Genomic DNA, 23616 nt, shown 5'->3' with positions numbered 1-23616 from the left:
TTAACTTTATTTGACCTGAAGATCATGATCTACCAAACTGGAATTTTGACCTCAGTGAGTTCGCGTACAGGTAAAGACACCCTGTAAGTTTGGTGTCTCTAGCTCTTTTAGTTCTCGAGATCTCAGCGGGGTCAAATTCACTCCACCCGAGCGAAGGGTATCTAGCCGGCTACCCGGGCACGTGTTAAAGCCTTTAACCCTCACCTTCTCAATCAGTGAAAAATGATGTTCATCTGTTCTTAAGCCCTTTATTTTCACATATGACATATTCTTTACTCGCGTTTTGTGTAGAAAACTGTGTCTGTTTGACCGGCTTTGGGCTCCTTCGCAGCCTATGCGTCCCTTCGCGGCCCAAGGGGGGCACGGCTCTCTCTCTCTCTCTCTCTCTCTCTCTCTCTCTCTCTCTCTCTCTCTCTCTCTCTCTCTCTCTGGATCCGCCCTGGCTGACACTGATGTCTTGCGTAGTGCTTCTTCACCACTGATTGATCGCTAATAGAGATGGAATTCCCAAACATAATTAACGGCACAATAATACGGTAGGTTGTCGCATATTTCCTATTCATTTGGTATCCCTTTTTGGCTGAATTTTCTGAGAAGCAGTAACCTGACAGCCTAAGGTTAGCTGTAAGCTGTAAGGTTTTGTCTCAATACAGGCCCGTTGAGGGATGAGAGCCGCTTTGAGGAGCATCGGTTGTAGACGTGTTTTGGCAAAGGTGATGCGCAAAAATCGACACATGTCATAAGTTTAAAACTTGTTAGGGGGGAGGGACCGCAAATTAAATGCATCTTGCTTGTTCTACGTATCTTGATAGTTGGCAGGCTCAGTTCCCTTGCATTTCATACAAGGGTGTGAGGAATTACCGCCTTCAGCGTCTGCTGAGTAGAGATCGTGGCAATGTGCTTTCGTCGGTGTGTAGTGTACTCTTTGCATCTAGGCTGAGAAAAGTTCCTAACGGTTACTTGGAACCTGATGTTTATTTTCTACCAATTCATATAAGATCATCATTGCTGACGATCACGAGTAACTATCACACTGTCAACAGATAGACTTCAGTGGACGGTGAATGGTGAGGAAGTCTAGAATACGAAAATGGTACATGGGCAGGACACCAGATCAGCACGGCAATGATCGGGACCTGAAAAAGAAAAGGGATAAAGCATAATAAGTGAACAGTCAAATGTTGTGTGCCTAAACCCCATTTTTTTGCGTTTAACATGATGAAAATGATGCAATGTTTCCATCTCTGTGTAAACAGTGACATTCCATCCACCCAAGTGAAGAGCAGTTTCAGGATAATGTACTACCGCGTGGCCGTACCGCGGCAGGCCAGGAGCGGAGGCAGGTCTCCGCGGCATTAGACATACGCGGGCGAATCACCAACTTTCCAGGATTCTAGATCCGAGAAGCGGTTAGGAAAGCATTTCTACATCCCACCTACGCTTGTTTCTGTGGGGCCTTCGATGACCTTTTTCGGCCGTTAGCAGCATTGTGGAGCGGTCGACCTTTACACCAGATCCCATCCAAGGTCCGACCTCAAATGGGCGGGACAGCCCCTCTCGGGAGAATTTTTCTCGAATCCCGTGCAACCCAGCTACTCCGACTGTGTTCCGTGTTGCCGCCAAAATGAAGGCACAAGAGCCTCACCACAGAAGCAATTTCAATCAAATACATTTATTCACTCTCTCGTTGTTAACGCTACTGACCAACGATTGATTCAAAGCTCAAACCTACATATTTATTGCTTACCTTTTTGAGATCTTTGCTAGTGATAAGAGCAAACGATACAGTAAAATACAATGCTGCTTAAGAATAGGAGACACGCCCACTTCCGAGCCTTTAACGACGCATAGGAAGGTAGGTTGATGCTCCAACATTTCTGTCAGAGGCTATTTACAGCGTAATATAATGCATGCGGTGGGGTAAAGAAAGACCCGCGCCACCTTGTTTACATTTCTAATCTCGATTATCTGCCGATCAATAGGCCGACAACATATTCGAGACCGGTCTGGTTCAATCGAATTTACTTGCGTAAAAACTTGTTAAATACTGGTAAGTCAGATGTTCCACACGTGAACTCAGGCGGCTGTTTGATCAGTGAGGATGGCAACTTAAGTGCAGTTATTCCTTTTAACCCCTGAATTGCAAGTGCTCCTTTTGTAGTCGTTGGTCGCTCGTTATTCATATGCTCACAGTTGGGAAGGCCAGTCTTCTGAGACAGGCTACTTGAAGACCATTAATGCAAAATTCAATTTTACCAACCGACTAAGTTGAAATGAGTGTCACGGCTTCAGGAATATTCGGCCTTTCCTTCTTCTGCATCTATTTTTGTCTCACAAATGCGCTCAATTGTAAAAACACTGATCATGCTTTCCCAGTCTTTCATATTCGGGCATCAACGTGTGACGTCATCATCCTAACGTCAAACGGCCGCATCCAACATCTGTTGTTTCGCCCACCGGTCCAGTACGCCCCCGGCTGTGTGGCCGTGTAAATCCCAGAGCTGGAACGCCTTTATCTGCCATATGAAATCGACGAGCCTGGTAAAAATGCATTTCCAAGTCAGGACTCAATGAGTAGCGTCACGATCCTGAGGTCACGGGTCAGAGCGAACAGCTCTCGTCGTTCTCACTGGGGCAGTACGTCACCAGCCGTTTAGCCGCATATATCTGTCACATAAGATCAACCAGCCTGTTGAGAGTGCATAACCTATGCAGCTGCATATTGCAAAGCGCTTATGCAAATACGTATGACATCACATTTCCGTGGGACGAATTCAACTCATGCCATGCTTAGTGTATTGCAGCACATGCAACGGACGCTTTCTTCGGAAACATTCCACGTATTCAATCTCCGGACGGCCTTGCGAGTACTCCGCAGCGGCAGCCCCGGTACCGAATTCAGCGATGAGAAGTCCGGCGCCTGTGAGACTTCATCATGACTAGATACACATGAGAGGCATCAGAGGCAGGGTGAGTGGGCCCATGTTGATGCGATTGTGTTGCACTGGCACTGTCCACAATGGTGCAGGAAAATGATTAGGCCGGTGTATTTTGATAGCGTATTGAGATGCGGAGCTCTGGCAACGCTGTCGAAGTGAGACCTGCTCAGGTCCCAGGAACACCAAGATACCAAGATATCCAACACACGATGCCGGCATGGGAAACAAGTGTTGTGTGTGATTTTTTGATGCACGTTGTGCATATCCGTGTGCACGCGTTTGTGATATGCAGCACGAGGCAACGGTTTCAACACGCTCAATTTGCAATGCTTAAAACGTTCGGCATAAACAACATAGAATGTCCTTGTGATGAAGGCAAAAAGGATGTACGTAGTATTCTGCTCCGTATAAGAGAGAAACGCGCTCAGCCTCTCATCTCCTATTGTTTTTCGGCATTATGAGTTCGAACCCAAAGATAAACGACTTGCAGTCGCTTGACCCCGGGGGCGAATATTTCAATATTTAAATACCAGAGACGGATATATGTTTCCCGCTCATAGGTCAGTGGCTACCTGGTAACTAGCCACAAAGGATTAGCCGAGCATAGAGCCTCGCGATCATGTCTTCACATGAGCAAGCAAAGTTCAGGCGAAATTGTTCATTCAACTGGGACGATGACCTCCGGGTAATGACTTGACTGCAGGAAATAAGGTATCGTTAGCATCTGCTATGTGCCTGGTGTGATCGGTGCAGGGCATTCGGCATTTCTTCCTGTCTCAATTAGTTTTAAAAACCTCATGGCGTCACCTCAATGCAGTGATCTTCCCCTTTTCTTCCAGTCATCACCAAACGTCATGCTTCAAATCGCTCCGAAGCCCGTTGTGTCTATGTATTTACACCAGCCGGGAATCTGCTTAGCAACCTGACGAAAAAATGTGTAGATAATTGAAAAACGATATGGTCAACAAAATCATTCAGATTCTGAAATTATATTAAGAGTACTCGGATTCAATACTGAGGGTGAAGTCGTAAATTAAAGACTTACAGGACGAAAACGGGCTGCTCGAAAAAACGCAAAAATCTCAGTGGGTTTTTCCGCGGTGTAACCACAGAGGACATCCTCACAACAAATCAAATACCGCTAGCTATTTGTAAAAGCCACCCAGCCGACATCATTGTTATTGCACACATAGCGAGTGTGAACCTGCTTAACTTATGGACCCCAAGCTCGTTCAAGCATTCTTCCAGAAGCCCTGGCACTTTTCCGAGGCTTTGGAAAGAAATTTCCATTATTGACATTCCAGCCATTCCACCTGACAATTAACGTTCGGAAAAGCAGGAATCGCACACTGCTGACATGCTGCATATTTATGGGCGCACAATGGATGGATGATGCTTGTATGCATGCACGAGTCGCATCATAGCGAGGCTGTATTGCGGCGGGCCATGGACAAAGACAAGTACTGGCGGCATTAGGTATGTACATACGGAATGCCAGCTTTCCCAGCCTTTTGGATCTGGGAAACGCATGGCAAAGCATTTGCACGTCGCACCTCCACTGGTTTCTGTGGGCCTATCCTTGGCCTTTCTAAGTCTTGTGGGGCATCACGAAGCGGTCGGTTTTTACAATTCCATTTCGGCTCAACCTCAAATAGGTGCATCACGGTAAAGTTCCCAAAAGTCAGGCCTCAGACACGTGTCAGAGCAGCACCTCTCGGGAGAATATCCTCCCGGAAAACTGCGCTCATCACGACCGGTCCTGTGCACCGTGACGTCACAGTCCGGTGCCGCATACATAAGGAGCCGGCCGCTGGGGACTGCATACAGAAGCGTTTGGTGGCCAGACCAGACAGCAGACGAGAGTGGACTCTGGTCAGCTGCAGTGCAAGACTGTCAGTCAGCAATATGGGGAGACTGCTGGTCATCGCTGTTGTTTGCGTGCAGCTGTGCTGTGCACAGTACCCGAGATACCTTCGTTTCCCGGTTGGCAGAGGTAAGATCAAAGATACCATGCCTCGGTGAATTTGCATATCCAATAATACCGCCTGCCTGTTCTATAGAGTCAGCTCACAAAGCAAGGTGTCTTTTGATGAACAAAGCACCTGCAAAGCCAAACAAGGTATACCCCATGCTTTGGCTCCGAGATCCTGAGCGTTTACCACCGACGCCTCTTTGCTCTCTACAGGTGACGACACCAAATGCCATGACAACCAGGTTGACAAGAAGTACAACATCGGTGATGTCTGGAGCTCCCCATTCTCTGGCTGTAAACAGAGTCATTGCATCAAGGAGGACGGCGTTCTTTACATCGACAGATTCCAGTGAGTGTGAAATGCAGCCACCAATTAGCAGTTGGAGGTCGGAACATGGACATCCGGCACCCTACAATTCTTGCTACCCAGGTGAACCCACTTTGAAGAGCTCTTTAATTTCCAGCACCGAAAGTTGGTCTAGTCCACAGCATGCAAATGTAAACCAGGATTCGTATGACATACGTCTATTTTCACTGACGTTTCAAATCATTAACGCGCTGAAAGTTTCTTGATGATCCTGACCGGTCTGATTTTATGATTAACGTGCTTATTTTACAGGTGTCCGTCGGTGAGAAAGCAGGTGGACTTCAAGAAGCTGAAGGCCAACAATCTGTTCTGCCGCGAGGCTCGGGGAGACAGGAGGAAGGAGTTTCCCGACTGCTGTGCCCGCCTTGTCTGTAAACACTACGTGGACGGCAAGCTTGTGCCGCTGCCGGCGCACAAATATCCCCTGCTCTAGTCAGGACTGGGATGAAACTGCAGTTGCGGGAGTGCGAACCAAGATGTTTGAATATTTTTCCGTGTATGCGAAGTTGGTGTTGCCGAATGTGCCTATTGCCGTTTGGGCTTTCAGCTGGAGTCTTGTGATATTGGTGCGATCTTTCAGTCATAGGATTTCGCGCATACAACTAGTCGCAAGCTTTGCTCAGCACCAATCTGATGCTCTGGTAAATGTACGTTGAATCTGAATTGATCGGACCTGCTGAGACATCTGGACAAGTCATTTTCCATAATGTCGTCGTCCATGGCAATATTATGGTTATTCGTACACCGATGAAACGTTTGTGAGCGATATTACCATTCAGATACATTCAACCATTATTCTTCATGCAAAGCGAAGCGATATCTGTCGCCGGATGGAAGCGCAAATAAACGTGTAATGTACAACTTTTGAACGCATCTGAGATCTGCAACAAGAAGACAAAAAAATCGCAAATTTGTTTCTTCCATTGTGTGACAGACTGACAGCAGCAGCTACTTGGGCAGCGCGGCTTTCATTCATCCATCATCACTGCTGGTCACGGTATACTCAGCACAAGATAGTTTAACCGATACAAAAACGTGCATCATAGAGGCTGATGGCAGCGGTCTCCGTTCTCCACAACTTGCGGGCTAAAACTGGACGATTTTCCGTCATATAACTTGCACCAGACCCATCAAAATGGCTTTGGGGTGAATTTCAAGACCAACCACGGCCTACTCAAAGCGAGTGTTCTGTCTCCAACTCTTCCACGAACCTGGTCGATGTTTGACTGAAGTGCCCTGTGAAACGGTTCACTTCATCAGACATGATAACATGCAGGTGATATTTGAAAGTGTGAACCGCTCAGGGTGTCTCCAAGAATAAAAATTGGGAAGGCTGGGTACTTACCGATGAATATGGGCGATGCTAAAGGCGGAGGTAGGCAAAGTTAGCCAAAAGGTTAAATTTTGCTAAAGTCTGTCCGTAAAGTAAATCCGTGAATCTGCTAAAAGTGAACAAAGGATAAGGCTTTCCGGTTATCCGCTATTTTTTTAAGACCGACATGGCTGACATCCCCTATAAAACTGCTAATCTCATGCTTTGTCTGTGAATGTCTTGGGATCACATCACCCCATTTCCCTATCAGTCTGTTATTAAACACGGCGAATCGGGGCGACAATTATGATCACTTCTGTATAGCATCAGTATGGCGTACAGTGCGTGGCCTGCGCGTACGTGCGGCACTATATGCCACCATGCCACGTGCGTGCGTGGCATATAGCGCGCGCTCCCTTACAGTATAGCACCAGTACCAGTATTTCAGTTGTGCCCAAAGTGTATCGCCGTCCGCTTAGCAATGACCTGAAGACGGTAACGCTCTCCCACCATCGCGCTGAACCAGGCAAGACATTGATATAGAGCTTTGGTTGCCGAGAAAAACTTGCTGACACCAGGGGCAGATGCAGGATTTTGGTTATACGGGAATTCATCTTAATGTGTGCAACCCTTGAAAAATTGGCGTGAGCACACACACATGGAGATTATTCATTTTCTCCAGCCTGCTTAATCCTTCATTTTGAGGCCCAGTTCGTCGGAAAAACATGGCAAAATAAACTAGAATTGGCTGCTAAATGAAACGAGATCAAGCGCGAACCTCACTCCTAGGTTATTTACAGCAAGCATCCTGGTCAACGTGATAAACTAACAGCTGATGACTAATGCAGAGTCTTTGCTTTGTGTATTATGGAGTACAAAAAATCTAAGTATCTAAAATGTGCTAAGAACATGATGCACAACTCTAAAAGGTAACACAAATTCAACAACCAACATAAGCGACACATACAACGAAGGCGGCACGCAAAATTATGTTTGACAACCGCGCTTAAAAATTCATTGTTGCATATCCGACTGATGCCGTAAGGCTAAGGTGCAAAGACCCATAGGGACGGAGCCTGTGCGATGGTGGGTGTTGCGGCGTGCCAACAAAGAAACTTCCCTCAGCGAGTAAAAGGCCCTCAGCGCAAGCGGGGAGAGCCCTAGACCAACGTGGTGGACCCCAAAACGATTAGGAGTGCCCTGGGAGGTCGACATATGGGGCCCCGGGCTGAGCACGTGGTCCTCTGAGCAAAGAGGAATTACACAATATCATGGTGCGGGAACTTATGCCCATGTGCGATCAACAATGCCTGGGTAGGTTAACAGAAAGTGCCTCGATGAAAGTTAAGTGCCCAAGGTCAAACAAGGTCAAGTTCTAGGTTGGTCTCCAAAGTGCCCCCAGAACGTAGATAACCGTTTCTAAGCAAAAGGTTACATTCTCATTTAAGGTCAGTGACCTTGTTTGACCTTTTGAAGGTCATGGTGACCAAAATCATACAAGACTGCTCTGAGTTTTGCATTTGAATAAGCGACAAAGATTACGCTAGGCCGTATGTTTTTAAAACAAAATGTTGACCTGGGTCATTTTAGGTCAATGACCTATTCTGACCTCTAAGAAGTGGATGGAGGATGTATAATGTGGTCCCTGCTATCAATAAATTCGAAATGAGCACCAGAAACTATCCCATACAGCAAGCCCTAGAGTAATAAAACAGGTTAGTTTTGACCTCGGTGTGACCTTCATACCTGACCTTAGGTCGATTTAATTTGCTCATTCAACTGTTGTGCTGCCTAAGAAAGCATCTCAGATATGTATGGCTTTGTCTAACACTCCGTTGTTTGATTAGATTGAACGATTCCCTTAAAATTGCTTTCGCTAAAACCATGACCTGAGTTTGACCCGCTATAGGTCAGCGACCTTACAAAGTACATCTTAAGTGTTGATGCCAAACTATCTGCTACTTAATTGTGTACAGCTACACAAAATTTGGCGCGGCTTCGCCGTGCCGTTGGGAAACCATTCTGGCAAAACCTTCGGGGGGAGTCAACTTGACCCCCACCCGAGCGCATATTAAGAGTACAAGGGAGCATGGTCCCGCGCCCCCCCCCCCCCCTCTCCGCCTTCTAGGTCCGGCACTAACTCGAGCAGCTTAATAGATGGGCCTCGACAAGAACATAAGGTCATTCATTCAAATAAGAAGTGCCCAAAGCAAAATATGAAGGGCCCAGGAATGATCGAGCGTGCTCGAGCAGGCCAACAGATGGCGCCCCCATCAAGAGCATGGGACCCTCCACTTAGATAACAAATGCCCCAAAAACAATAGGACGTAGGGACACGTGAGTAGGGCTCTCCATTCAAATAGAAAGTACCCAAGACACAATGCTAAGGGCCCCCGAGCGATTGTGTGTGGCCCGAGCCCCCAGACAAGAACGTAGGGTCCTCCATTCAAATAAGGAATACAACGCAATGCAGAGGGCCCCCCGAACAATCTAGTATGCCCGAGCAGGTTAATTTGGAGCGCCCCGAACTATAGACTGTGCCCAAGCAGGTTAACGGATGGGCCTCCGACAAGAGGATAAGGCCCTAAGCAGGTGCCAAAGAATTGGACGGGCCCTAGATCAATGTGGAAGGCCCATGCCCGTATCGTGAGTGTGACGGTAGATTATCCGAAATTAACGTGAAGGGCCCCTAAGCAACCGAGAATGCCGAGGCAGGTTAACATATGGGGCCCCGGCTGTAGCGTATAGAGCCTGTCGGGCAAATGGGGGATCAGTGAAAGGCCCCTGATTGACAGGGGTGTCCCGGTGCTCTAGCAGGAAAGGCCCCAGCAACAGAGCAGGGCCCTCCGAGCAAATGCAAAGAAGTCAGGGGCAATCTAGAAGTGCCCTTAACGATCGCATTGACTTTGCAACTGATCATGTACGGCCCGCGAAAAACAGTGTACGGCCTCTGGACAGCGCAATTAGCATTGAAGCCTCCAATCCCTATCTTCTAAATGAGCGAAAAATTATTTTCATCTGCTCTCTGCTCTTAAGCCCTTCGTTTTCACTTGCCATTGTTCTTTCGTCGCGTTTCGTGTAGAAAACTGTGTCTGTTCGACCGGCTTTGGGCCTCTTCGTAGCCAATGCGCCCCTTGGGGGCCCAAGGAGGCATGGTCCCGTGCCCCCCCCCCCCCCCGCTTTCTGGATTCACCTTGGCGGACACTGATGTCTCGCGTAGTGCTTCTACACCGCTGCTTAATCGCTAATAGGGATGGACTTCTCAAAAATAATTAACGGCATAATTATACGGGAGCTTGTCGCATGTTTCCAATTCATTTGGTATCCCTTTTTGGCTGAATTTTCTGAGAAGCAGTAACCTGACAGCTTAAGCTTAGCTATAAGGTTGTGTCTCAACACAGGCCCGTTGGGGCATGAGTGCCGCTTTGAGGTGCATCCGTCGAGGTACATCCGTAGAGGTGTTTTGGCGAAGGTGATGCGTAAAATCGACACATGTCATGAGTTTAAAACTTGTTAAGGGGGAGGGAACGCAAGTTAAATGCATCTTGCTTGTTCTACGTATCTTGATAGTTGGCAGGCTCAGTTCCCTTGCATTCCATACCACGATGTGAGGCAATACCGCCTTCAGCGTCTGCTGAGTAGAGATCGTGGCAATTCGCTTTTCGTCGGTGTGTAATGCAGTCTTTGCAACTAGACTGAGAAAAGTTCCTAATGGTTACTTGACACCTGATGCTCATTTTCTACCAATTTGAATAAGACCATCATTGCAAACTATCACGAGTAACTATCACACCATCAACAGATAGACTTCAGTGGACGGTGAACGGTAAGGAAGTTTGGAATACGAAAATGGTACATGGGCAGGATACCAGACCAGTACGCAATGATCGGGACCAAAAAAAGAAAAAGCATTAAGTGTAAGTAGTGAGCAGTCAAATGTTGTGCGCTTAAACCCAATTCTGTTATGTTAAACATGATGAAAATGGTGTAATGTTTCCATCTCTTTGTGAATAGTGACATCCCCTACACCCAAGTGGAAAGCAGTTTCAGGACACTGTACTATCGCGGGGCCTTACCGCGGCGGGCCATGAGCGGAGGCAAGTCTCGGCGGCATTAGGCATGCGTGTGCGGACCACCAACTTTCCAGCCTTCTAGATCCGAGAAGCGGTTGGAAAAGTATTTCTACGTCCCACCTACGCTTGTTTCTGCTGTCCGATCCAAGGCCTTTCTTTGCCGTTTGCAGTACTGCAGGGGCGGTGGTCTTTACACCGGATCCCATCCCGGTCCGACCTCAAATACGTGCGTCACGGTGAAGGCCCCCCTAAAGCCGGGAGTCAGACACCTGTAAAATTAAGAATTAGTCTCCATTTAGTCTCCAATTTCCAATTTCCAATTTCCAGTTTCCAATTAGTCTCCTGTAAGAATCAGTCTCCAACTTTTCCGCAATACCTGGTCGATGTTTGGCTGAAGTGGTCTCCAACCTATTCTGACCTCTAAGAAGTCCATAAAATATGTATAATGCAGGTCCCTTCTATAAATAACCTGTAAAACGGTTCACTTTATCAGACACGGTTACATGCAGGCTATATTATAGCGTGTGAACCGCTTCAGGGTGTCTCCAAAAATAAAAATGGGGAAGGTTGCGTACTTACCTATCAACATGGGCGATGCTAAAGACAGAAGTAGGTAAAGTTAGCCAAAAGGTTAAATTTTGCTAAAGTCGATCCGTAAAGTAAATCCGTAAGACTGCCAAAAAAGTTAACAAAAGATAAGGCTTTCCGGTTATCCGCAATTTTTTAGGGCCGACGTGGCTGGCATCTCCTGTAAAATCCCTAAACTCATGCTTTGTCTGTGAATGGCTTGGGATCACATCACCCCATTTCCCTATCGGTGCCCCGGCAGACCGACATATGGGGCCCCGGGCTGAGCACGTGGTCCTCTGAGCAAAGGGAAGTTACACAAGATCAGGGTGCGTGACTTATGCCCATGTGCGATCAACAATGCATGGGTAAGTTAACAGAAAGTGCCTCGATGAAAGTGAAGGATTCTCCGCAAACGATATCAATAGAAAGATAAGTTTAAAGGGGCCCTGAGCATCGAGTGGCTCGGTGCTTTACCTTATATGGGCCCCAGTAACAACACAAGGCCCTTCAAGCAAGTGGAAAGAGCCCGAGACTAATATGAGGGGCCTCTGAGCAACCGAGAGCAACTGGGCCCGGCACAAGCGTTTACAGCCCTTTGGGCGAATGGGAAGAATCCGTGTGGGACCGCTGATTGATCAAGAGTGCCCAGGCATGCTAGCAGATAGCGCCCCAACAGCAGCGTACGGCGCTGCGAGAAATTACAAAGAGATCAATGACAACGTGGAAGGTTTGTTAGCGATCGGATATACCCGGGAAGTAAACATGTAGGGCCCTAACAGCAGCGTAACTTTGGCCTTTGACCAACTTTGAACTTTGACCAAGGCAGCGTAATGAGTCTCACAATATCTTTCAATCACCGCGATCTCAATCAGCGAATAATTCACTTTGACTGCTCACCGGCTCGTCACCTTCGCTCGTAATTGTTCTGGGTCGTCTGGAGGCCCAAAGACGTTCAATCTTATTGCGTTTTATGTTGGAAAACAGCGCCCGTTCGGCCGTTCATTGGGCCCCTTCGGAGCCTGTTGCTCCCCCTAAGAGTACAAGGGAGTATGGTCCCGCGCCCTCCCCCCCCCCCTCGCCCACCGCCTTCTAGGTCCGCTACTGACCCGAGCAGCTTAATAGATGGGGCCTCGGCAAGAACATAAGGTCATCTATTTGATTGAGAACTGCCCAAAGCACAATATGAAGGGCCCAGGAATGATCGAGCGTGCTCAAGCGGGCTAACAGATGGCGCCCCAACAAGAGCGTGGGACTCTACTTAGATAACAAATACCTACCAAATAATAGTGGACATGCCCAAGCAGGCTAATTTGGAGGGTCCAAACTATGGAGTGTGCCCAAGCAGGTTAACAGATGGACCTCCGATAAGAGGATAGGCCCTAAGCAAGTGCCAAAGAATTGGACGGGCCCTAGATCGATGTAGAAGGCTCATGCGCATATCGTGGGTCTGACGGTATATTAACCAAAACTAACGTAAAGGGCCCCTGAAAAGCCGATAATACCGCGGCAGGTTAACATATGGGGTCCCGGCTGTAGCGTATAGAGCCTGTCGGGCGAATGGGGAGCATCATTGAAAGGCCCCTGATTGACATTGGTGTCTCGGTAAGCTAGCGGGAAGGCCCCCAGCAACAGAGCAGAGCCCTTGGAGCAAACGCAAAGGAATCAGGGGCAACGGAGAAGGGTCCCTTAACGATCGGATTGACTCTGCAAGTGACCATGTAGGGTCCCGAAAACAGCGTAGGGCCTCTGTACAGCAATAATGAGCATTAACACGCGATCGGGGGGATCAAATTGACCCCCTGAACGTTTTTTCAGAATAGTTTCCGAACGGCGCGGCGTACCCGCGCCAAATTTTGCAGAGCTATAGACAGTTGAATAGCGTATCATCTGAAATAAATAATAATATGTATCTTGTAAGGTCGCTGACGCTGTACCTTGTAAATTCGCAGGTCAAAGTCAGGTCGTGCTTTCAGCGAAGGCAATTTCTGGGGAATCGTCCAATCTAATACAATAACGGAGAGTTTGACGAAGCCATGCATCTCTGAGATGCTTTCTTATTCATCACAAATATTGAATAAGCAAATTACGTTGACCTAAGGGCATGGTATGAAGGTCAGAACCAAGGTCATAACCAACCCGATTTATTACTCTAGAGCTTGCTATATCGGATAGGTTGTGGTACTTATTTCGACTTTATTGACAGCAGGAACCGCAGTATGTGTCTCTCACTGACTTCTTAGAGGTCAGAACAGGTCATTGAACTCAGATGACCCGGCTCGACATTTTGTTTAGGAACATACTGCCTACCGCAATCTTTGTCGCTTATTCAAATGCAAAACTCAGAGCAGTCTTGTATGACATCGGTCACCATGACCTTCAAAGAGTCAAACAAGGTCACTGACCTCAACGGGGCTTGTGACCTTTTGCTTAGAAACAGCTGCCTGGGTTCAGCAGGCACTCTAGAGACCAACCTGAAATTTGACATTGTTTTACTTTATTTGAGCTGAAGATCATGATCTACCAAACTGGAATTTTGACCTCAGTGAGTTCGCGTACAGGTAAAGACACCCTGTAAGTTTGGTGTCTCTAGCTCTTTTAGTTCTCGAGATCTCAGCGGGGTCAAATTCACTCCACCCGAGCGAAGGGTATCTAGCCGGCTACCCGGGCACGTGTTAAAGCCTTTAATTCTCACCTTCTCAATCAGTGAAAAATGATGTTCATCTGTTCTTAAGCCCTTTATTTTCACATATGGCATATTCTTTACTTCGCGTTTTGTGTAGAAAACTGTGTCTGTTTGACCGGCTTTGGGCTCCTTCGCAGCCTATGCGTCCCTTCGCGGCCCAAGGGGGGCACGGCTCTCTCTCTCTCCTCTCTATCCTCTCTCTCTCTCTCTCTCTCTCTCTCTCCTCTCTCTCTCCTCTCTCTCCCTCTCTCTCTATCTCTCTCTCTCTCTCCTCTCTCTCTCTCTCTCTCTGGATCCGCCCTGGCTGACACTGATGTCTTGCGTAGTGCTTCTACACCACTGATTAATCGCTAATAGAGATGGAATTCCCAAAACATAATTAACGGCACAATAATACGGTAGGTTGTCGCATATTTCCTATTCATTTGGTATCCCCTTTTTGGCTGAATTTTCTGAAGAAGCAGTAACCTGACAGCCTAAGGTTAGCTGTAAGCTGTAAGGTTTTGTCTCAACACAGGCCCGTTGAGGGATGGAGCCGCTTTGAGGTGCATCGGTGTAGACGTGTTTTGGCAAAGGTTGATGCGCAAAAATCGACACATGTCATAAGTTTAAAACTTGTTAGGGGGGAGGGACCGCAAATTAAATGCATCTGCTTGTTCTACGTATCTTGATAGTTGGCAGGCTCAGTTTCCCTTGCATTTCATACAAGGGTGTGAGGAATTACCGCCTTCAGCGTCTGCTGAGTAGAGATCGTGGCAATGTGCTTTCGTCGGTGTGTAGTGTACTCTTTGCAACTAGGCTGAGAAAAGTTCCTAACGGTTACTTGGAACCTGATGTTTATTTTCTACCAATCATATAAGATCATCATTGCTGACGATCACGAGTAACTATCACACTGTCAACAGATAGACTTCAGTGGACGGTGAATGGTAAGGAAGTCTAGAATACGAAAATGGTACACGGGCAGGACACCAGATCAGCACGGCAATGATCGGGACCTGAAAAAGAAAAGGGATAAAGCATAATAAGTGAACAGTCAAATGTTGTGTGCCCAAACCCCATTTTTTTGCGTTTAACATGATGAAAATGATGCAATGTTGCCATCTCTGTGTAAACAGTGACATTCCATCCACCCAAGTGAAGAGCAGTTTTCAGGATAATGTACTACCGCGTGGCCGTACCGCGGCAGGCCAGGAGCGGAGGCAGGTCTCCGCGGCATTAGACATACGTGGCGAATCACCAACTTTCCAGGATTCTAGATCCGAGAAGCGGTTAGGAAAGCATTTCTACATCCCACCTACGCTTGTTTCTGTGGGGCCTTCGATAGACCTTTTTCGGCCGTTAGCAGCATTGTGGAGCGGTCGACCCTTACACCCAGATCCCATCCAGGTCCGACCTCAATAGGTGGGACAGCCCCTCCCGGGAGAATTTTTCTCGAATCCCGTGCAACCCAGCTACTCCGACTGTGTTCCGGTTGCCGCCAAAATGAAGGCACAAGAGCCTCACCACAGAAGCAATTTCCAATCAAATACATTTATTCACTCTCTCGTTGTTAACGCTACTGACCAACGATTGATTCAAAGCTCAAACTTACATATTTATGGCTTACCTTTTCTGAGATCTTTGCTAGTGATAAGAGCAAACGATACAGTAAAATACAATGCTGCTTAAGAATAGGAGACACGCCCACTTCCGAGCCTTTAACGACGCATAGGAAGGTAGGTTGATGGTCCAACATTTCTGTCAGAGGCTATTTACAGCGTAATATAATGCATGCGGTGGGGTAAAGAAAGACCCGCGCCACCTTGTTTACACTTCTAATCTCGATTATCTGCCGATCAATAGGCCGACAACATATTCGAGACCGGTCTGGTTCAATCGAATTTACTTGCGTAAACTTGTTAAATACTGGTAAGTCATATGTTCTACACGTGAACTCCGGCGGCTGTTTGATCAGTGAGGATGGCAACTTAAGTGCAGTTATTCCTTTTAACCCCTGAATTGCTCCTTTTTTGAATTGCTCCGAAAAGTGCTCCTTTTGTAGTCGTTGGTCGCTCGTTATTCATATGCTCACAGTTGGGAAGGCCAGTCTTCTGAGACAGGCTACTTGAAGACCATTAATGCAAAATTCAATTTACCAACCGACTAAGTTGAAATGAGTGTCACGGCTCCAGGAATATTCGGCCTTTCCTTCTTCTGCATCTATTTTTGTCTCACAATGCGCTCAATTGTAAAAACACTAATCATGATTTCCCAGTCTTTCATATTCGGGCATCAACGGTGTGACGTCATCATCCTAACGTCAAACGGCCGCATCCATCATCTGTTGTTTCGCCACCGGTCCAGTACGCCTCCGGCTGTGTGGTCGTGTAAATCCCAGAGCTGGAACGCCTTTATCTGCCATATGAAATCGACGAGCCTGGTAAAAATGCATTTCCAAGTCAGGACTCAATGAGTAACGTCACGATCCTGAGGTCACGGGTCAGAGCGAACAGCTCTCGTCGTTCTCACTGGGCCAGTACGTCACCAGCTGTTCAGCCGCATATATCTGTCACATAAAATCAACCAGCCTGTTGAGAGTGCATAACCTATGCAGCTGCATATTGCAAAGCGCTTATGCAAAACGTATCACATCACATTTCCGTGGGACGAATTCAACTCATGCCATGCTTAGTGTATTGCAGCACATGCAATGGACGTTTTCTTCGGAAACACTCCACGTATTCAATCTCTGGACGGCCTTGCGAGTACTCTCCGCAGGCGGCAGCCCCGGCAGCGGATTCAGCGATGAGAAGTCCGGCGCCAGTGAGACTTCATCCTGTCTAGACACACATGAGAGGCATCAGAGGCAGGGTGAGTGGGCCCATGTTGATGCGATTGTGTGGCATCTGGCACTGTCCACAATGTGCAGGAAAATGATTAGGCCGGTGTATTTTGATAGCGTATAGAGATGCGGAGCTCTGGCAACGCTTGTCGAAGTGAGACCTGTTCAGGGTCCCAGAGACACCAAGATACCAAGATATCCAACACACCGATGCCTGAGTGAGACACGAGTGTTGTGTGTGATTTTTTGATGCACGTTGTGCATATCCGTGTGCACGCGTTTGTGATATGCAGCACGAGGGCAACGGATTCAACAGGCTCAATTTGCAATGCTTAAAACGTTGGCATAAACAACATAGAATGTCCTTGTGATGAAGGCAAAAGGATGTACGTAGTATTCTGCTCCGTATAAGAGAGAAACGCGCTCAGCCTCTCATCTCCTATTGTTTTTCGGCATTATGAGTTCGAACCCAAAGATGAACGACTTGCAGTCGCTTGACCCCGGGGGCGAATATTTCAATATTTAAATACCAGAGACGGATATATGTTTCCCGCTCATAGGTCAGTGGCTACCTGGTAACTAGCCACAAAGGATTAGCCGAGCATAGAGCCTCGCGATCATGTCTTCACATGAGCAAGCAAAGTTCAGGCGAAATTGTTCATTCAACTGGGACGATGACCTCCGGGTAATGACCTGACTGCAGGAAATAAGGTATCGTTAGCATTTGCTATGTGCCTGGTGTGATCGGTGCAGAGCATTCGGCATTTCTTCCTGTCTCAATTAGTTTTAAAAACCTCATGGCGTCACCTCAATGCAGTGGATCTTCCCCTTTTCTTCCAGTCACCACCAAATGTCATGCTTCAAATCGCTGCGAAACCCGTTGTGTCTATGTATTTACACCAGCCGCGAATCAGCTTAGCAGCCTGACGAAACAAATGTGTAGATAATTGAAAAACGATATGGTCAACAAAATCATTCAGATTCTGAAATTATCTTGAGGGTACTCGGATTCAATGCTGAGGGTGAAGTCGTAAATAAAAGACTAACAGGACGAAAACGGGCTGCTAGAAAAAACGCAAAAATCTCAATGGGTTTTTCCGCGGTGTAACCACAGAGGACATCCTCACAACAAATGAAATACCGCTAGCTATTTGTAAAAGCCACCAAGCCGACATCATTGTTATTGCACACATAGCGAGTGTGAATCTGCTTAACTTAAGGACCCCAAGCTCGTTTAAGCATTCTTCCAGAAGCCCCGGCACTTTTCCGAGGCTTTGGAGAGAAATTTCCATTAGCGACATTCCAGCCGTTCCACTCGACAGTTAACGTTCGAAAAGGCAGGATTCGCACAAATGCTGACATGCTGCATATCTATGGGCGCACAATGGATGGATCATGCTTGTATGCATGCACGAGTCGCACCATAGCGAAGCTGTATTGCGGCGGGCCATGGACAGAGGCAGGTACTGGCGGCATTAGGTATGTACATACGGAATGCCAGCTTTCCCAGCCTTTTGGATCCGGGAAACGAATGGCAAACATTTCTATGTCCCACCTCCACTGGTTTCTGTGGGCCTATCCTTGGTCTTTGTAAGTCTTGTGGAGCATCACGAAGCGGTCGGTTTTTACAATTCCATTTCGGCTCAACCTCAAATAGGTGCATCACGGTAAAGTTCCCAAAAGTCAGGCCTCAGACACGTGTCAGAGCAGCACCTCTCGGGAGAATATCCTCCCGGAAAACTGCGCTCATCACGACCGGCCCTGTGCACCGTGACGTCACAATCCCGTGCCGCATACATAAGGAGCCGGCCGCTGGGAACTGCATACAGAAGCGTTTGGTGGCCAGACCAGACAGCAGACGAGAGTGGACTCTGGTTAGCTGCAGAGCAAGACTGTCAGTCAGCAATATGTGGAAACTGCTAGTGGTCGCTGTTGTTTGTGTGCAGCTGTGCTATGCACAGTACCCGAGATACCTTCGTTTCCCGGTTGGCAGAGGTAAGATCAAAGATACCATGCCATGGTGAATTTGCATATCCAATAATACCGCTTGCCTGTTTTATAGAGTCAATTCGCCAACATGAAAGCAAGGTGTCTCTTGATGAACAAAGCATTTGCACAGCTAAACAAAGCATACCCCATGCTTTGGCTCCGAGATCCTGAGCGCTTACCACCGACGTCTCTTTGTTGTCTTCAGACGACGACACCAAATGCCATGACAACCAGGTTGACAAGAAGTACAACATCGGTGATGTCTGGAGCTCCCCATTCTCTGGCTGTAAACAGAGTCACTGCGTCAAGGAGGACGGCGTTCTTTACATTGACAGATTCCAGTGAGTGTGAAATGCAGCCACCAATTAGCAGTTGGAGGTCGGAACCTGGACATCCGGCACCTGCAATTCTTGCTACCCAAGTGAACCCATTTTGAAGAGCTCCTTAATTTCCAGCACCGAAAGTTGGTCTAGTCCACATCATGCAAATGTAAAGCAGGATTCGTATGACATACGTCTATTTTCACTGTCGTTTCAAATCATTAACGCGCTGAAAGTTTCTTGATAATCGTGGCCTGTTTGATTTTATATTAACGTTATTATTTTACAGGTGTCCGTCGGTGAGAGAGCAGGTGGACTTCAAGAAGCTGAAGGCCAACAATCTGTTCTGCCGCGAGGCTCGGGGAGACAGGAGGAAGGAGTTTCCCGACTGCTGTGCCCGCCTTGTCTGTAAACACTACGTGGACGGCAAGCTTGTGCCGCTGCCGGCACACAAATATCCCCTGCTCTAGTCAGAGCTAGAGTGAAACTGCATTTGCTCGAGTGCGAACCTAAGATGTTTGAATATTTATCCGTGTATGCGAAGTTGGTGTAGCCGAATGTGCTTACTGCCAGTGAGGGCTTTCAGTTGGAGTCTTGTGATATTAGTACGAACTTTCAGTTATAGGATTTCGCGCATACAACGAGTCGCAAGCTTTGCTCAGCACCAATCTGATGCTCAGGTATATGTACGTTGAATCTGAATTAATGGGACCTGCTGGGACATCTGGGCAAGTCATTTTCCATAATGTCGTCGTCCATGGCAATACTATGATTATTCGTACACCGATGAAACGTTTGTGAGCAATATTACCAGTCAGATTCATTTCAACCATTATTCTTCATGCAAAGCGAAGCGATATCTATCGCCGGATGGAAGCGCAAATAAACGTGGAATTTACGACTTTTGAACGCATCTGAGATCTGCAACAAGAAGACAAAAAAATCGCAAATTTGTTTCTTCCATTGTGTGACAGATTGACAGGCGGCAGCTACTTGGGCAGTGCGGCTTTCATTAATCCATCATCACTGTTGGTCGCGTTATACTCAGCACAAGATGGTTTAACCGGTACAAAAACGTGCATCACAGAGGCTGCTGACAGCGGCCTCCCTCCTCCACAACTTGCGTGCTAAAACTCGACGATTTTTTGTAATATAACTTGTACTAGACCCGTCAAAATGGCTTTGGGGTGAATTTCAAGACTAACCACGGCCTACTCAAAGCGAGTGTTCTGTCTCCAACTCTTCCACGAATCTGGTCGATGTTTGACTGAAGCTGACCTGTAAAACGGTTTCACTTCATCAGACACATAGCATGCATCAGACAGACAGATAGCATGCAGGCGATATTTGAAAGTGTGAACCGCTCAGGGTGTCCCCAAGAATAAAAATTGGGAAGGCTGGGTACTTACCTATGAACATGGGCGATGCTAAAGGCGGAGGTAGGCAAAGTTAGCCAAAAGTTAAAGTTTGCTAAAGTCTGTCCGTAAAGTAAATCGGTGAATTCTGCTAAAAGTGGACAAAGGATAAGGCTTTCCAGTTATCCGCTATTTTTTTAAGACTAACATGGCTGACATCCCCTATAAAACTGCTAATCTCATGCTTTGTCTGTGAATGTCTTGGGATCACATCACCCCCATTTCCCTATCAGTCTGTTATTAAACACGGCGAATCAGGGCGATAATTATGATCACTTCTGTATAGCATCAGCATGGCGTACAGTGCGTGGCCTGCGTGTACGTGCGGCACTATATGCCACCATGCCACGTGCGTGCGTGGCATATAGTGCGCGCTCCCTTATAGTGTAGCACCAGTGCCAGTATTTCAGTTGTGCCCAAAGTGTATCACCGTCCGCTTAGCAATGACCTGAAGACGGTTGCGCTCTCCCACCATCGCGCTGAACCAGACCAAGCATTGATATAGAGCTTTGGTTGCCGAGAAAAACTTGCTGACACCAGGGGCGGATGCAGGATTTTGGTTATACGGGAATTCATCTTAATGTGCGCAACCCTTGAAAAATTGGCGTGAGCACACACACATGGAGATTATTCATTTTCTCCAGCCTGCTTAATCCTTCATTTTGAGGCCCAGTTTGTCGGAAAAACATGGCAAAAATAAACTAGAATTGGCTGCTAAATGAAACGAGATCAAGCGCGAACCTCACTCCTAGGTTATTTACAGCAAGCATCCTGGTCAACGTGATAAACTAACAGCTGATGACTAATGCAGAGTCTTTGCTTTGTGTATTATGGAGTACAAAAAATCTAAGTATCTAAAATGTGCTAAGAACATGATGCACAACTCTAAAAGATGACACAAATTCAACAACCAACATAAACGACACATACAACGGAGCGGCACGCAAAATTATGTTTGACAACTGCGCTTAAAAATTCATTGTTGCATATCCGACTGATGCTGTAAGGCTAAGGTGCAAAGACCCATAGGGACGGAGCCTGTGCGATGGTGGGTATTGCGGCGTGCCAACAAAGAAACTTCCCTCAGCAAGTAAAAGGCCCTCAGCGCAAGCGGGGAGAGCCCTAGACCAACGTGGGTGGAACCCCCAAAACGATCAGGAGTGCCCTGGGAGGTCGACATATGTGGCCGCCGTCTGAGCACGTGGTCCTCTGAGCCAAAGAGGAATTACACAATATCATGGTTGCGGGAACTTATGCCCATGTGCGATCAACAATGCCGGGGTAGGTTAACAGAAAGTGCCTCGATGAAAGTTAAGTGCCCAAGGTCAAACAAGGTCAAGTTCCAGTGGTCTCCAAAGTGCCCCCAGGACGTAGATCCAAAGTGCCCCAGGACGTAGACGTAGACGTAGATAGACTACGATAGATAGACGTAGACGTAGACCGTTTCTAAGCAAAGGTTACATTCTCAGTTAGGTCAGTGACCTTGTTTGACCTTTTGAAGGTCATGGGTGACCAAACCATCCTACAAACTGCTCTGAGTTTTGCATTTGAATAAGCGACAAAGATTACGCTAGGTGGTGTTTTCCTAAAAACAAAATGTTGATCTAGGTCATTTAGGCCAATGACCTATTCTGACCTCTAAGAAGTCTATGAAAGATGTATAATGCGGTCGCTGCTATCAGTAAACTCGAAATGAGCCCCAGAAACTATCCGATACAGCAAGCCCTAGAGTAATAAAACAGGTTAGTTTTGACCTCGGTGTGACCTTCATACCTGACCTTAGGTCGATTTAATTTGCTCATTCAACTGTTGTGCTGCCTAAGAAGCATCTCAGATATGTATGGCTTTATCTAACACTCCGTTGTTCGATTAGATTGAACGATTCCCTTAAAATTGCTTTCGCTAAAACCATGACCTGAGTTTGACCCGCTATAGGTCAGCGACCTTACAAAGTACGTCTTAAGTGTTGATGCCAAACTATCTGCTACTTAATTGTGTACAGCTACACAAAATTTGGCGCGGCTTCGCCGTGCCGTTGGGAAACCATTCTGGAAAAACCTTCGGGGGGAGTCAATTTGACCCCCACCCGAGCGCATGTTAAGAGTACAAAGGAGCATGGTCCCGCCCCCCCCCCCCCTCTCCGCCTTCTAGGTCCGCCACTGACCCGAGCAGCTTAATAGATGGGCCTCGACAAGAACATAAGGTCATTCATTCAAATAAGAAGTGCCCAAAGCAAAATATGAAGGGCCCAGGAATGATCGAGCGTGCTCGAGCAGGCCAACAGATGGCGCCCCCAACAAGAGCATGGGACCCTCCACTTAGATAACAAATACCCCAAAAACAATAGGGCGTAGGGACACGTGAGTAGGGCTCTCCATTCAAATAGAAAGTACCCAAGACACAATGCTAAGGGCCCCCGAGCGATTGTGTGTGGCCCGAGCCCCCAGACAAGAACGTAGGGTCCTCCATTCAAATAAGGAATACAACGCAATGCAGAGGGCCCCCGAACAATCCAGTATGCCCGAGCAGGTTAATTTGGAGGGCCCCGAACTATAGACTGTGCCCAAGCAGGTTAACGGATGGGCCTCCGACAAGAGGATAAGGCCCTAAGCAGGTGCCAAAGAATTGGACGGGCCCTAGATCAATGTGGAAGGCCCATGCCCGTATCGTGAGTGTGACGGTAGATTATCCGAAATTAACGTGAAGGGCCCCTAAGCAACCGAGAATGCCGAGGCAGGTTAACATATGGGGCCCCGGCTGTAGCGTATAGAGCCTGTCGGGCAAATGGGGGATCAGTGAAAGGCCCCTGATTGACAGGGGTGTCCCGGTGCTCTAGCAGGAAGGGCCCCAGCAACAGAGCAGGGCCCTCCGAGCAAATGCAAAGAAGTCAGGGGCAATCTAGAAGTGCCCTTAACGATCGCATTGACTTTGCAACTGATCATGTACGGCCCCGGAAACAGTGTACGGCCTCTGGACAGCGCAATTAGCATTGAAGCCTCCAATCCCTATCTTCTCAATGAGCGAAAAATTATTTTCATCTGCTCTTAAGCCCTTCGTTTTCACTTGCCATTGTTCTTTCGTCGCGTTTCGTGTAGAAAACTGTGTCTGTTCGACCGGCTTTGGGCCTCTTCGTAGCCTATGCGCCCCTTGGG

The 23616-nt window shown here is 47.4% G+C and overlaps 2 protein-coding genes across 2 annotated transcripts; both read left to right on the top strand.

Annotated features, from left to right (window-relative positions):
- The first annotated feature begins 4780 nt into the window (after window positions 1–4780).
- Window positions 4781–6131, top strand: LOC119107587 (uncharacterized). The gene is made up of 3 exons (XM_037231085.1): window positions 4781–4932; window positions 5125–5260; window positions 5531–6131. Exons 1-3 carry the CDS (start codon window positions 4845–4847, stop codon window positions 5709–5711), a joined length of 405 nt encoding a protein of 134 aa, XP_037086980.1. The 5' UTR covers window positions 4781–4844; the 3' UTR covers window positions 5712–6131.
- Window positions 6132–18582: 12451 nt separating this feature from the next.
- On the top strand, window positions 18583–19642 carry LOC119107595 (uncharacterized). The gene is made up of 3 exons (XM_037231095.1): window positions 18583–18735; window positions 18935–19070; window positions 19339–19642. The coding sequence occupies exons 1-3, from the start codon at window positions 18648–18650 to the stop codon at window positions 19517–19519; spliced, it is 405 nt and encodes a 134-aa protein (XP_037086990.1). The 5' UTR covers window positions 18583–18647; the 3' UTR covers window positions 19520–19642.
- The last annotated feature ends 3974 nt before the right edge of the window (window positions 19643–23616 follow it).

This window comes from Pollicipes pollicipes, unplaced genomic scaffold (assembly GCF_011947565.3).
Source record: "Pollicipes pollicipes isolate AB1234 unplaced genomic scaffold, Ppol_2.1 Scaffold_6686;HRSCAF=7923_pilon_pilon_pilon, whole genome shotgun sequence".
Classification (NCBI taxonomy): domain Eukaryota; kingdom Metazoa; phylum Arthropoda; class Thecostraca; order Pollicipedomorpha; family Pollicipedidae; genus Pollicipes; species Pollicipes pollicipes.
Note: the sequence above shows the minus strand (reverse complement) of the source record. Positions and strands in the feature narration are given on the sequence as shown.

Bases quoted from the DNA above. Each gene is read 5' to 3' on its own strand.
- LOC119107595 (XM_037231095.1), top strand. From the start codon at position 18,648: ATGTGGAAACTGCTAGTGGTCGCTGTTGTTTGTGTGCAGCTGTGCTAT. The intron at 18,736-18,934 runs GTAAGATCAAAG...TGTTGTCTTCAG, and splicing joins TCGTTTCCCGGTTGGCAGAG to ACGACGACACCAAATGCCAT. The intron at 19,071-19,338 runs GTGAGTGTGAAA...ATTATTTTACAG, and splicing joins CTTTACATTGACAGATTCCA to GTGTCCGTCGGTGAGAGAGC.
- LOC119107587 (XM_037231085.1), top strand. From the start codon at position 4,845: ATGGGGAGACTGCTGGTCATCGCTGTTGTTTGCGTGCAGCTGTGCTGT. The intron at 4,933-5,124 runs GTAAGATCAAAG...TGCTCTCTACAG, and splicing joins TCGTTTCCCGGTTGGCAGAG to GTGACGACACCAAATGCCAT. The intron at 5,261-5,530 runs GTGAGTGTGAAA...CTTATTTTACAG, and splicing joins CTTTACATCGACAGATTCCA to GTGTCCGTCGGTGAGAAAGC.